The sequence below is a fragment of the Nycticebus coucang genome, chromosome 10 (assembly GCF_027406575.1).
Source record: "Nycticebus coucang isolate mNycCou1 chromosome 10, mNycCou1.pri, whole genome shotgun sequence".
Classification (NCBI taxonomy): domain Eukaryota; kingdom Metazoa; phylum Chordata; class Mammalia; order Primates; family Lorisidae; genus Nycticebus; species Nycticebus coucang.
In genome coordinates this window covers 46,000,365-46,015,039 of record NC_069789.1, presented here as the reverse complement: position 1 = coordinate 46,015,039, position 14,675 = coordinate 46,000,365, and the positions used below count along the sequence as shown (strand labels likewise).

Genomic DNA, 14,675 nt, shown 5'->3' with positions numbered 1-14,675 from the left:
ATTTGCCGAGGTCTGTGGTCTTCTGCGTGAGTGGTTTCCCTCTCCCTGTAAGCATCTATTTCTCTAGATTTCCTGACCCTTGTACCCAGCACTTACACCATACTGTGACCTTTTCCATCACTGGCTAACTGATGGAATCAATTGATTTAGACTGGAGCTTGTTCTTCCCACATAACTGAATTTTAGCAGTGGCCTTCAATGCCTTAACTCAAAAGCAGAAATGAGCACAGTGATGTAGGGCAGTGTAGGAGGGTGTGGGAAGCCCCATCTGGCGCCCTTGGGGGACATGCAGAGTTTAGCAACCTGCCCAGTACACATGGTCATGACCCTTCTGAGGAAAAGTTTCACAGCTCTGGGAACTTTCTCAGTTCTTTGTTCTCACTCCCTGCGTGTATACCATTACTGCAGAAGCGCGGTTCTCTGCGTAAGGGTCACATTTTTTGCCAGATAGGGATAATGAAGGTGTTTTCTCAAAGGCATCTTGAAGATGACGTGGCCCTAGAGTGGACTGGAGAGCAATGCAAATTCATCCATAACACAAAATGTTCTTTTGTTATGGAAAAACAAATGATTTTAGTACATAACTTCCTAAACAATTTCTGTAGGATTACCCAGGGTCCATATCGATTTAGTATTTATTTCATATTAGTAAATAAATCCAGTATTTTAGTTTAGTTATTTTAACATTGTGCTTTTCAAAATATCATTTTCTGGGAGGAGGGAAAAGGGCGGAGGTAGGGGGAATGATAAACTCTCACGTAAGTAAGGTGCATAATGCAAGGTTATCCAGCACACCCCCGGACAGAGGGCTCCACTACAACTTGAGCTTTACCTAAGAAATGCAATCAATGTAACATAATCCTTTGTACCCTCAGAGTAATCTGAAATTTAAAAAAATGAAACACACCACCCCAACATCACTTCCTTAAGGACTGGGGCTTAGCCTGATATGTTAGAGTTTCCCCTGTTGCATTTGTTTGTACCTTTATGTCGTAACTACATAGGATTAGCTAATAAATGCAAATTTGAGGGGAAGAAACATGGTACAGAGCTGGGAATAACAGGAAAGGGAGCCAGGCCTGAGGTTCTAACTTGCCTGTCCTCTGAAGTGTGGGCTCCTTGGTGTCTGGTTGTCCTTTGCTCCTGGGGAGAAATCTGGCTAGAGACAAGACACACTTGGAGTTTACTATTCCTTAGAAAACCGAGATGAGACTTCTCCAGAGCATGGGACCAGTATTTAACTCAGTAACACAACACAATACCAAATGTATTTTCTATCTATGGGTCATTTAGTTTTACCTAATTCAAGGCCAAAATTTCTATGCCGGATTTCATCCAGCTCTCTCAGAGATGTGCTTTTATTCATGAAAGAGACAACATAATTGAGGACAGAAAGGTCTTTGGGAACTTGACACTTTTCAATAAAGGTAATGGGAGAACAAGAAAAGGGTGCTGTACAGGCTCTGGCTGTTTCTGACAGTGTTCTGTTTCCACCAGGGGCATCAATAGGTATTTTGTTCCTTCATGATATAAACTACGATTCTTATTTTAAACCCTTGGGATCTATTTTTTTTTGAGACAGAGTCTCACTATGTTGCCCTTGGTAGAGTGTGTCACAGCTCACAGCAACTTCAAACTCTTGGGCTTAAGTGATTCTCTTGCTTCAGCCTTCCAAGTAGCTGGGAATACAGGCGCCTGCCACAATGCCCGGCTATTTTTCGTTGCAGTTGTTATTGCTGTTTTACCGGCCCGGGCCGGGTTCGAACCTGCTGGTCTCTGTGTATGCGGCCGGCGCCGTAACCATTGTGCTACGGACACTGAGCCAAGGGATCTAATATGTTTTAAAATAATTTTGCTTTTCGTATTTTGGAAAAATAATAAAATGGATATATTATGTATTGTGTAAATATCCCTGGCATAATCTGGTTAGCTATCTAGTAATAAAATAATATTTCTGTAGTAAAGCATATAATATTCACGTCAAATGGGATAAATAAATACTGTGAATAATCTCAAGTCTGTTTTGGTTGGGTCTTGTTGCCAAATGAGTTGTGTCAGAGCAAGAAAAAAACTGTTTTAAAAAAATTTTTATATTTGAAATAGCAAACAAAAGATTATAGATTTATATCTGTGTAATTCTCCAAACCATTCAAGAATCTATTTATATTTTTAATTCTTATTAACCTGATTGGGTAATTTGTCCCATACATCATAGGCCTGAAACAGATTCTTTTACTTAAAATGTTACCTCTTGTCATTACCCTCATTGACTTGGTCACCACATTCCTGGTAACTTATTAACTTAGTGATTGTATTATTTTATGTTGTAATCTTTTTAAGGTTCAGTTTCTTCCTTCAGAAAATTTCTCTTGGTATCATGCCTGGTACTGAGTGTTTGCATCAGTCAGCAAGCTTCCTTTGGCTGCCAGAAAGAGGAACTGGTTTTGACATAAGCAAGAGGGAATTGATTGGGAGCAGATGGAATTAAAAGCACAGTGGAAGAACCGTTCTTGGAAATAGCAGGGAAAAGAAAACCTTTTAGATTGAGTTTGGGAATATTTTATCAGAACTTCTCACCTCTACCTTTTAAAATTCTGAGTCACTCCACTTAAGATCAAGCCCCAGGCAAGTCTGAGGGACTGAGCATGGCTCATGTGCCCACCAATTGGCTAGGAGACGGCCTGACACATTGACACTCCCACCAAGACGGAGTAAAGGGTGGGGGCAGCCACCCCCACAGCAGAGCGGTTGCTACTACAAGTAGAATGCAAATGGACCCTGATGCAAAACAAAACAAACCCAACAGGAGTCCTCTATAGATTTCAAAACACTTTCAGAATATTATTATGAATTCTTGGCTTTGGGAGATGTGCAAACTCCTATTTTTTAGGCCATCCTCATACAAAACTTACTTCACCTCCATGTACAGGTTCGTGGCGTTCCTCTAGACTTGTCTCAACTCTCTGCATCTTTCCTGAGCATAGAGGCTAAAGATGCCTGCTGTTCTATTTTATTTTGCTTTGGAACAATTAATGAGTTATTTTCAAAGTCATCTTTTAACAAGAGTATTTCCTACAAAGGCAACACTGATAAAAGGAATCTTAATGGTAAAAACCACTTCATTAATGAATGTAAATATTCTACCCAGAAACTATACATAGTAAAAACAATGTGGATCAAAACCTAAGAAAATGAAAAAAGCACAGGAATATTTTTTTTCCTTTCTCATTTACTGCTTAATTTTTTTCCCCCTAAGGGTATCATGACCCTTTTTAAAGCCCCACATTTTTCTTTAAATGGCTTTCAAACTGAAAGCAATTTTTGGCTCATGTATGTAATCCTCGCACTCTGGGAAGCCAAGGTAGATTGCTGATTGCTTGAGCTCAGGAGTTCAAGACCAGTCTGAACAAGAGGGACACCCCATCTCTACTAAAAATAGAGAAACTAGCTGAGCAGTGTGGTAGGTGCTGTCCCAACTACTTGGGAGGCTGAGGCAGGGGATCACTTGAGCCCAGGAGTTTGAGGTTGCTGTGAGCTATGATACCATAGCACTCTAGCCTGGGGCAACACAGTGAACTCTGTCTCAAAAAAAGAAAAGCAATTTAAGGGCAGGTGCTGATGGTGCACAGGTTCAGCTTGGATTGTGATCATGCACGTTTCTTACCTGATACTCATACTCTGTGAAAGGCCACAGTTCGGAATCCGTAAAAGAGCTTGAGCTTCCATTATAGGTTAGCACTGGATTGGAATGTCCAGGTGGAGGTGCTATTTGTCTTCTGTACAATTCATAATATAGCACTTTTCCATTTGGCTGAAGTGGTCCTGTCCACCAAAGGGAAACAGTGGGCTGGAATCCTCCTGGAACCATCTGTACCTGTAAGCGTGGAGGGGGCTGCATCAGAGGGGCGGTCTCAGAGGTCTGTGTGGAGACCCATTCACTTGATGCACATCCCAGGGTGGTGCAGGCTTGAATTCGGATTTCGTACCTTCAGGACACAAAGCAGAAATCACCGCTTATCAGCAAAATAGATGTTTATGGGAAGACTCTTAAGAGACCAAGTGTTTCCAGAAAAAAGAAAAGTTTAAAAGATGGAGACTTTACCTCTTTCATGTTTACATGGATGGAGCTGGAACATATTCTTCTTAGTAAAGTATCTCAAGAATGGAAGAAAAAGTATCCAATGTACTTAGCCCTACTATGAAACTAATTTATGGCTTTCATATGAAAGCTATAACCCTATTATAGCCCAAGAATATGGGGAAAGGGGAAAGGGAGGGAAGAGGAGGGGGGAGGATGGGCAGAGGGAAGGTAATTGGTGGGACCACATCTACGGTGCATCTTACAAGGATACATGTGAAACTTAGTAAATGTGGAATGTAAATGTCTTAACACAATAACTAAGAAAATGCCATGAAGGCTATGTTAACCAGTGTGATGAAAATAGGTCAAATGGTCTATAAAACCAGTGTATGGTGCCCCATGATCGCATTAATGTACACAGCTATGATTTAATAATAAAAAAAAACATAAAAAAAGAAGTTTACTACTCTTATCTACAGTTAACTCTTGAAGAATAACAAAATCCTATTTCCATAGAAATTTTAGAATAACCTAAGTCATTCTGGCTTTCTAAGCTGAAGAAAATAATCTTTGTCTGCTTGAAAGAGCGAGCACAACTCTTTCCCTAAACAAGAATATATGCAATAAATAAACTCTCAAGATTCTTTCCAGCATGAAAATTCTGGTACGCTGCAGAATTACTTAACACAGTGATGGAGCATGCAGACCTGGGGGAGTCTGCACCGGTTCTCAGCAGCCCCGAACTCCTACCTTTGCAGCCAGAGCTAAATGATTCCCCAGAATGTTTCCAGGCCTAGAAGCAACGTCATGGAGTGAAGGTTTTGTTGGTAATAAATCCCCTCACCTGATACCTGACATCTTAAAACAGGCTCCTTTACACCACACAAAGACCTTTTGGGGCCAAAGTTAACCCAACTACACACTAGATTATCAATCATGAAGACACCTTATCACCATCCAGTTAAACTCAACCCATCAATTATGTTTTGCCTCATAGCTGGTTTCTGCCACTTGGAAAGGTCTATTTACATAGCAGGGATTTTTCCCTTCCAACAAAAGATATACATTTTTTGCTAGTATTAAGTGCCTGTGGCTGCAAATGACCACTTTTTTTCTCTCTCTGTTCCCATGCACCATTGTGTTACGGCGCCTCTGGCTTCCCCTCAAGCACCCCCACCTTTACTTCTCCCTTTATCTCCTTTGGCTCCAGCCTTTTCCTCTGCTACTTTCTACCTTCTCCCTGCTCCCCTAATCATGGCTTTCTGTTCTCTTGCTTGCTTTCTCTTTCACCTTTCTCCTGTCTTAATTACACTTCTCTTTTTATTCCTCTGTGACGGCTTTCATTCCCCTTTTCTCCTCCACCCCTCTCCTCTTAGGCTCATCTCCACCATGATGCGGCTGCCTGTTTATTGGTGATTGAATTCATAGCTGTCTAGGGCAGATCTGACTTCTAAGAAATTTCTGTGGAAATGTTGATTTTCCATATAGAGATTATCCATTTTCTGGATTATCTGTGGTAGTTTTAAAATTCTGGGTAAGATCTTTTTCTATTTAGGCATTCCCAGACCTCTTCTTCCTACTGACCAGCCTGGTGCCCAAAGGAAAGCACCCTGATTTGCAATATTCAGCAAACATTAACCAGTTAAAAAATAGAGACTGTAAACTCTAAGAACCCTAACCTCACATAGAAATGATACTCTCTTGTAAGTCCTGGTCCCTTGTAGAGTCAATGAGAGTGGATGATGAAGAGACCTCACTTGTTCTTAAATACCATGGCTTGGTGTATCAGATAAACTATTTTCTTTCCAACCTAGAAAAAGTGTTTCTCTCACATCTGGAAAATGCTTTTCTTCTCTAGAAATCATTTTGAATGAGAGTTTCAAAGGGGGGAAAATTGGTATGATTTGGAAAGCCTGCAGGTACGGCCAAGTAAGGAGGAAGCCAGTACACCAGGCACAGCTCTGCAGATACCAGGGCCTTTTTTACGCCCTGACTCAAAGTACTATAAAGTCAATGCACACGACATGTGGATTAGCAATGGGGGATACCTGAGGAAGTTTTAATTACTGTTTAATATTTAATACGACCCTAAATAATTGTCATGAGTAGATGCATAAGACCATGAATGTTTCATTTAAACGGCACTATATATCAGAGATAATTATAGGAGGGATCTAATCTACACATCGGCAGAGTACAATAATAGCTGAGTTTTATCTATGGTGGCTGGAAATCAACACTCTCAGTTTTTAAGTGATTCTGTTCATTTTACTAAATTTTGAGCATAAAAATGTCCTTTATTACTCTTGTCCCTGGGGATGAAAGTTGCTTAAAATGTGATGGGGAAAAATGCCAAGCCATTCTTTAAGCTATGGGCAGGATTCCTTTGTGTAGAGAGCAACACAATTCCAAGCATGTCCCAGAGCCCAGCGGGGAACCATTGGGAACCTATGAGCTAGCAAAGAGGCACAGACGCCATGAGATCAGAGCCGAGGGAATCTTGGGGGTGGGGGTGGGGCGGAGAAGATAGAATCAGAGAAGCCTCATTACCCTGGAAGAAGTGCTGGACTTAGTAAGAAGAGCTCTCCCCCAGAGGTGGTTTAGCCCAACTCTGGCTGGTAATAGCTCCCATTGATTGGCAATTCTTTTTACTTTAAAATAATACCTTCTTTTTTCGCTATCTGAATCAGATGACACTATTGAATTCTCAGAACTGTCTCGGGGCCATCATGTTCCCAGGGAATCTAGATTTAGGGAACTGGCCCCACCTCTGCACTACTTGTTCCAGACATTGTGGTGAATTGCAAACCTTTCTGAAACACCGACTCTCTAAACATCACATGCAAGAATTGTCCTCTCCAGAGGATGTGTAAGCAGCCCGTGACTGGATGAGGACACGCTTCATCCACCACGGAGAGTCAAGTGGATGGAGTTGGGGATGTCGCACATCTTGCTTTTAGAATCTTCATTACGACTGAGGGCTCACACAACAGAAAGGCCAGCGTCTGGCTCTCAGAAAAGCCAGACGTGGCCACCTACCTGTGAAAAGGCTTCAGCTGACTTACTAGGAACGCCTGTGTACCGTAAGGATTATGCGTTGTGTTTATGTGTATGATTTTTGTTTCTCTTTCAAACAGCTCCCGGATGAAGAGGGTGTAGTTGATGACATCACCATTGGTCCTCGCTGGTGGGTCCCAACTCACTAAGATCTCCTGAGGGCCCTTGGCCTGCAATTTTGGAGGCTCCATCCCTGTGGGTGCTGCTGGGTTGGTTCGCTCTTTGACAAGCGGACTCAGAACGCCACCTTGGCTGTTATTGGCAGTCACTGTGTAGCCATACTCCACTCCTGGGGCGAGGGTAAAATCATGATAGCGAGTTTCCAAGCCAGTATATACAGTGGTCCCATCCCTTCTAAGTTCATAACTTCTGATCTGGCCATTTGGGTTTCTTGGAGGTTTCCAGGTGATTTTAAGAGATTCTGAGCCTGTGACTTGCAACGTTGGGGAGTCCATGTTCTCCGGGGGAGCCTCCATTGTCCAGGTGGATTTTGACATGCTAGCTGTGCAACCTCCATGTGTACAGGCGACCAGGGAGAAATTATACTGAGTATAGGGCTGCAGGTGGGTCACCAACAGGGACAGGCCCTGCCCAGCAAAAATCTCCTTATCATCATATCGAAGCAAATATTTGGTGATCTTTCCATTTTGACTTGATGGTGGTGACCAAGATACATTTATCTGAGTGGCACTGATGGCCCAAAGATCTGGAGGGCTGACTCCTGCGGGAGCAGCTTCCAGAGTTGTGATGATGGTGGGTTTGCTGGTGGAGCAGCCTGCACTGGTGCAGGCTAGGACAGCATAGCTATAGGTGGTAAAAGGAAGCAGCTGTTCATCAGTGTAATTGAAAGTCCCTGCATCAAAGCTGAAGGGATAGGGCATTCCATTCCTTTGAAGCCTATAGGACTGGATAATACCATTAGACTGTTCTGGTGGGATCCAAGAAATCAGCAGTTTTGAGGGATTCATAGATACATGAGCTATCTGTGGTGGAGAGAGACTTTCTGGAGGTGCCTGCAACGTCCTTACCAAATTCCAAGGGCTACAGGTATGCCCTGCTGAATTCCAAGTGTGGATTTTATATTCACATTGCGTCCATGGTTGCAAACCTGTGTCATTATACATAAATGGATCTCTTTCAGTATTATATTCTGTAAAAACAATTTTCTCATCAGCCTGGATTGTCTGATTCCCCCAAGCTTTTCCCTCGAAGCATCTGCGAATCACTTCATAGCGAATTATTTTTCCATTTGGGTTAACAGGCTGAGACCAGCTCAGCTCAACGCTTGTGGCATCCACAGACTGGATTGTGGGAGCCAACTGGGAGTCCGGAGGGGCTTCCTCTGTCCACAGGGGCTGGGGCGCGGTGTGTGCACAGCCTGCCCGGGTGCAGGCCTCCAGGATCAGCGTGTAGAGAGTGAAAGGAACCAGGCGTCGGAAGAGAAACCAACGATGCAAACCAGTGTACTCCAGGATACTGTTGCTGAAGATGTTGTATGTCTGTAGGAAGAGAAGCAAAGGGTATAACAAGTAGCACGTGATTTGTTGGTACAGCTGCTTAGCTCCGTTTTAATCCTCACCTCTTCCCTGCCGCCACTCACGTATTCCTCATCTTAATGATCCAGAAGAAGCATTTTGATCTGAACATGGGGAATGTGATTTTTTTCTAGCTAATGCAAAATCAACAGCAAGAGAAATAATGTTTTCCATTCTCCCCTCCTTCCCCTTTTTTTTAAAGCTGGGGCATATGTAAGAATTTATCTAAAAGCTAAGGGCTATTGATCCTGATTCTTTGACTTAGATAGTGCTTATGGTGTCTCTCCTATTTTTGTTTTTTAAAAGTAGAGAATGGTATTCAAATCCTCTATTTTATAGATACTAAGGGCTTCTGCTCTCATTCTGACTCTGGCAAGTAGGGCCTATCTATGTTGTCTGTCTCCATGGCATTTGCTGGAAAAATGGAATTATAATGCTTGATCATTTGTTGTTACAAGGTTACAGGGTGCCAGGGCTGAAAGTGTGTGTATGTGTGTGTGTGCACGCACACACAGACACACATGCATGTTAGACATAAGTATAAATATACATATACATACATCTATGAACTTTGATGACAAAGAGATGGAAAAAACACCCTGTTTTTCTCTTGCAGGCCTTGGAAGAACTGATTGCTGCTTTGGGACAAAGTATTCTTTTGTTCTGGGAAAAGCCATGAGAGCGCTTGTTGTACCGCGCGAAGGTAGAGCAAGTTTTCAGCCCTATTGTTAGTCGCTGTTCTTTTGGGAGGATGGGAGGTGACTCCAGTTGAAGGTGGGTGTTTTCAAAGAGTGGTTTTTCACCTTTCTCTGCTTTAATGCTCCTGAAGTGTGACACAGCCCTGCAGAGGAGTCCTCATGACAGTGACTCTCCCAAGGGCGTGTGACACACACCAGAACCCGCTGGCCACACATCTAGTGTGAAACATTCCACAGGTGGTCACTGGGGACGCTCACATTGGATTGCTAATATACTTTAATTTTTTTGAAGGTTAAGTAGCCTAGATTTTGGAAATCTATTTATTTTGGACTATTATGTTTTGATGTGATTTTCTTGTTGGGGTTCCCTGAGGGATGCGTGAGTGGCATATGTACTGAAGGGGGCTCAGATGTTTTAATCAACATGTAGCCTCTCCGACTTCTGCCTGCAGGACCCCCTTTGGTGCCCCCAATATTCACCTGCAAATCTCTAACTAGAGTTAAATTCAGCTTTCCCTCTATATCTGAGCTCCAAAGTGGGTTTGGAGAAAACCCTTCTTCAAACATGACAACTGCTCTCACTTTAAATTTCTTCCCTAACTTTTCCCTAGGTGACTACCGATTTGTCACCCTATTCTATTCCTTCACGTGTGTGTACTCTTATATTCCAAAGTGATCATTTCGTACCCCGTTTTCCCGAAAATAAGACAGTGTCTTATTTTAAGGTGTGCTCCCAAAGATGCGCTAGGTCTTATTTTCAGGGGATATCTTATCTTTCCTGTAAGTACGTCTTATTTTCGGAGGATGTCTTATTTTCGGGGAAACAGGGTATCTTCTCCTTTCTCTGCTACCCCCCTCACCCTCTTCCCTCCCTCAAAGTTGGTTGTTGACATGAACACATATTTCACTGAGAGGGTAGAGCAGTTGGGAAGGACTATCCTCATGTTAAATATTATTAGGATCACACCAGGTCAGGGGAAGCAAGACTTGTACTATTCGCCTTCCTCCTTTTGCTGTGGACAAAGCCCCTCTGTCCCCGTGACAGCCGCCTGCACCCCAGGCCCCCGTCCTCCCTGATGGCTTCACTCCAGCAATCACTCCCATTATCTCTTGCATCGCCAAGTCACGTCCCTCTCTTGGTTATTTCCACTAGTGTTTGTAGGTATTCAAGTGTTTTTCATTAATTTCCAAATAAAACTTCTCACCCCCAGGGGCTCCTGCTACTGGGCCATTTCTCTGCTTTTCTTTTCGTCTCTTCTTCTTCTATGTCCTGGGGGCCTCACGTGCCATCCCCTCTCCACCACCCCTTCCTCCCGATCTACCACTTGATCTTCTTGTCGAGGTCACAATCCAGGGCGGCTTGTCTGCCCTCATTTTGCTGGATTTCCTCTTTGTTTTGGGGACATGGCACTCCACCACTTTACCTTCTGCCTCCCTTTCCCTTTACGAGTCTCTTTTGTAGCCCCCGTTGTCCCCTGCCCTCCGGAGTTTCGCATGCTCGGGGCTTAGACTCAGGCTCTCATCCTCTCTCGTTCCCTTCTGTCCGTAGCTGAGCTCCTCCCACACCACAGGCTTCAATCCTACCTATACGCCATCAGCTTCCAAACAGCTCTCCCTGAGGCCTTTCTCAGGAGTTCTAGACAGACGCCTCCAGCTGCCGACTTGTCCCTTCGAGCCTGTGCACCTTCCAGCCGATGTCTCAAGGACCAAATTCAGAAGTCCCATCCTGGTCCTGAAACACGTTTTTTCCTTTGCATCTCACAGCCAGACCATTCACAAATTGCATCATCTCTGTCTCTGGAATACTTCTTCAATCCCCCCTTTTTTTAAGACTTTACAATGTTCATTCTAATTTGAGCTTCCATCAAATCTACCTTGAATTGTTCAATAGTGTTCAGACTCTATAAGCCCCCTTAGAGTACATTTTCCACACAGTAGTCAGAGTGATTTTTAAAAACATACATTGGATCACACTATTCCTTAGCTTGAAGCCTTCTGTAATTTTTCACTGGACTTGGAACAAATTCCACATTCTTTACCATAGTCTACAAGGTGGGGCACAATCTCTCTCCCGCTAGTCCCTCCACCTCTGCCAGCACCACCTTTCTCTTCTCCTGATTTCTTCATACCTCACTAGCTTTCTTTTCTTTCCTTGAATACACCAAGTTCATCCCTGGCTTTGGGCCTTCAGTGTTTGCTCTTCCCTTTGTGCAGAAACACTTTGCCCCATATCTTTACATGACTAACTCTGTCTTGTCATTCAGGACTCAGCTGAAACGTCAATTCAATTCAAATGATGATCTATTCTAAAACAGCCTGAGCAGGCACAATGGCATTATCCTGTTTAATTTTCTTTGTAGCCTTCATTGCTTTCTGAAAGTCCCTGCTTATTTATTTACTAGCTTATTGTTTCCCTCTCTGCGTCCCTGCCATTCATATACTCCCACACACTTGTTCACACATCCACACACACGTAAGGTCTATGAGAGCGGAGACCTTGCTTATTCACTCGTAAGTGTATGGCACTTAGTAGCCGCTTAATAGATATTTGGTGAAATGTAAGTGAAGGTACAAGGAGTCAATAGTCCTACTGTCAATCATGTTAGGAAGAAGCAGATGCTGGGATGGGAAACAAACACTCCCAAAGAGAAGTGTTTTGATAGATGTGCAGTGAGAAGCTGTCTTCTCTGATGGGGGCCTCAGGGCTGTGATTTGGATTTTAAGGTCATAGGTCCTGAGGCTCAAGCCTCTTGCCCCAGAGTGGGGGAGGTCTGGCTTCTGTCCACAGGAGGCTGGGGGCAGCAGTTGCAACAGGCCTAGAGCTAGGCAGAGAGGCAGCCCACACAGAGGCCCCCAGGATGAACCTGGGCCCGTGAGTTCTAGTTACAGCTCTAAGTTACCACTGTACATAATTTTCTGCTGTCAGCCCTCTCTTAGGGCTTTTAGAGAAGATTAATTCAATGTAACAGCTTAGTCATAACTGTTCTATGTGGAATTAATGTGGGAGTCTTTGCCACCACGAGAAGTGGTAGGAAAGGAGAGGACAGAATGTCTGCAGCAGCCCCAGGCTGCAGAAGTAGCTGATGAGGGCACAAGGAGTCAGGGCCAGGACCAACTGTAGGGAGATGTGGGGGCATAGACTGACAGGAGTTTCGCCACCACCCTTGGGGAGGAACTTGAGAAAGCAAGATGAGGTCTGGCTTTCATGAGGGGAATGCTCAAAGCATCACAATGCAGGTATTAATGGAAATGCAACCTCCGCTGTACTCAGTGTGGTGAAGCTTGGGAGATGTTTTGACCTTTTTAAGACTGCTTCTCATAACTACATATGGAAGCTGGGGAGTTAAGCAGACACGTGTGGTTACCTAGTGAGCTCTGTCTAAAGCCCAAATTAGGCAAGGTTTAAGCAGACAACTGGGTCGGATAATTTAGGAGGCAGTAAGAACACAGTCATTTAGAGTTCAGTTCTGGTGTGACTTCTGGTTTCAGATCCCAGCCCAACCATTTACAACATGGGCTTGGGCAGTTACTTAGCCTTTATATGCTTCATGAGGTTTAGAGGTATCCACCTTGTAGAGTTGATGTGAGGATTAAATGAGATAATCCTGGAGAGCATTTAGCCCAATGTTGGCTTCATAAGAAGCATCACATATATGAGCTAGTTCTCTCTGATCTATTAAGTGCCTGGAGGAGCCATCAAAAAGAATCAAACAAGCTGTGAAGGGAGTTTTCCCACAGTGACCGGATGGCATGTCCGGGCTCATCTATTTATTTGGAGGGCACCGAACACGATTTCAGATGCAGGGTAGACATTACCTTAATCACACCATTGGTTCTCTCAGGCTCTGACCACTGGAGGAGCAGTGCCCGGCCATGCTCCTTCTGTTCCACTGTAAAGTTGCTCAGTCTACTCGGGGAAGATTCTAAGGTTTGAACCAGAGCCCAGGGGCTTGAAACTTCTCCTGCCTGGTTTGCAGCCACAAGACCAATGTGATATGTCGTGAATGGTTCCAGCCCGAACAGGTGGGCTTGATGGCTCATCCCCTGTAAGAAAGTTAACAGGGTAAGTTTCTTTTAGAAATTGACAATTTTGCTGGAAGGTCCTGCCCTGAACTGCATGGCCAAAGCACTTCAGCAATAGCCCCCAAATCCTAGAGCAGAGTTTTGAATTATCATTCAGAAAATGATGTATTTGTTTTTCCTGTTGACACCCTGAATGTATTACCATGTTGTATTTCAGACACCAGGGAAGTGGCTCAGATAGGATCCAGGCCTTTTGAGAGCTTGAAACTCAAAGGGTGTGATATAGAAACATAAGAAATATATAGTGCCTCAGATCAGTGCTGTACTCAGCTGACAATCAAAAATCAGTGGTACCAAGTTGCATGCCAGAGACTGGGGTAATTTCCTGTCGTGTTAGTTTTAAGAGTTTGGAGATGTAACCTGAACAATCCTAATTCTCTACTTCCCAACACTATTTGTTTGTACATAATAAGACTCCCGCCACCTTTCCAATTCCCTCTCTAATTCTCGGCGTATATTTATATATTACATATACAATAAAACAAACACAAGAAAACAGTAACAAGCCAATGACAAATATACAAACACACTTAGAGACGTCTACTATTAATATAAATACGAAAATATTTCCTTTTATTAAAAGCACTGTAACTAAAACTATGGAACTTACCAGTAGTAAATGTTATGTAGGCTTTGAGAATTTGGTCTTATTGATTTAAAAGAAATGAAGAAAGGGGTAGCATTAGTACCCCCCCGCTGCTTGGAGAGCAACATTTAACATATTTGGCATGACCAAACTGGAGCTGAAAATCCAAATGCTTTGAAAGGCCCTGGGGTGCTCTTTCCGCATCTGGACTGAATGAATATGTCTAATATGTCTGTTTAAGGTAGGAATTATGTCTGCAAGTGGGGTAGTAATGTGTGTATAGGTAAACACACACACACACACCGGCATTTTCTGTTGTGTGCTATACATGGTGAATATGAATAATCATGAGAAAGCTTTGACTGAGTTAATAGGATATTTACGTTTAATGATGTGTAAGATCAGCTTTGGTTTCTTAGATATTTAATGTGCTAGATGGTATTTAACTGTCTTCTCTTCTTGGTGGGCAAAGATAGGAGGAATACGAGGGGAGGAGAGTAGGCATCCGAGACACAGTTATGTAGGCGGAAATTCTCCTTAACTTGGGTATATCCAAATATCATTTTAGATAAAATCTGAAACAGGATAATCAAACCGAGCTGGTTAGACATTGTAGGAATAAGTTCTGGCATTGT

At 43.2% G+C, this 14,675-nt stretch overlaps 1 protein-coding gene across 1 annotated transcript in view; it reads right to left on the bottom strand.

Annotated features, from left to right (window-relative positions):
• USH2A (usherin) overlaps window positions 1-14,675 on the bottom strand; it is an 868,259-nt gene that overhangs the window by 39,376 nt on the left and 814,208 nt on the right. The window contains exons 62-64 of the mRNA XM_053607912.1: window positions 13,188-13,415; window positions 7,121-8,637; window positions 3,665-3,986 (exon numbers count right to left, since the gene is read on the bottom strand). Of these exons, the coding sequence (XP_053463887.1) occupies window positions 3,665-3,986; window positions 7,121-8,637; window positions 13,188-13,415 (2,067 nt within the window). The remainder of the gene's footprint in view (window positions 1-3,664; window positions 3,987-7,120; window positions 8,638-13,187; window positions 13,416-14,675) is intronic.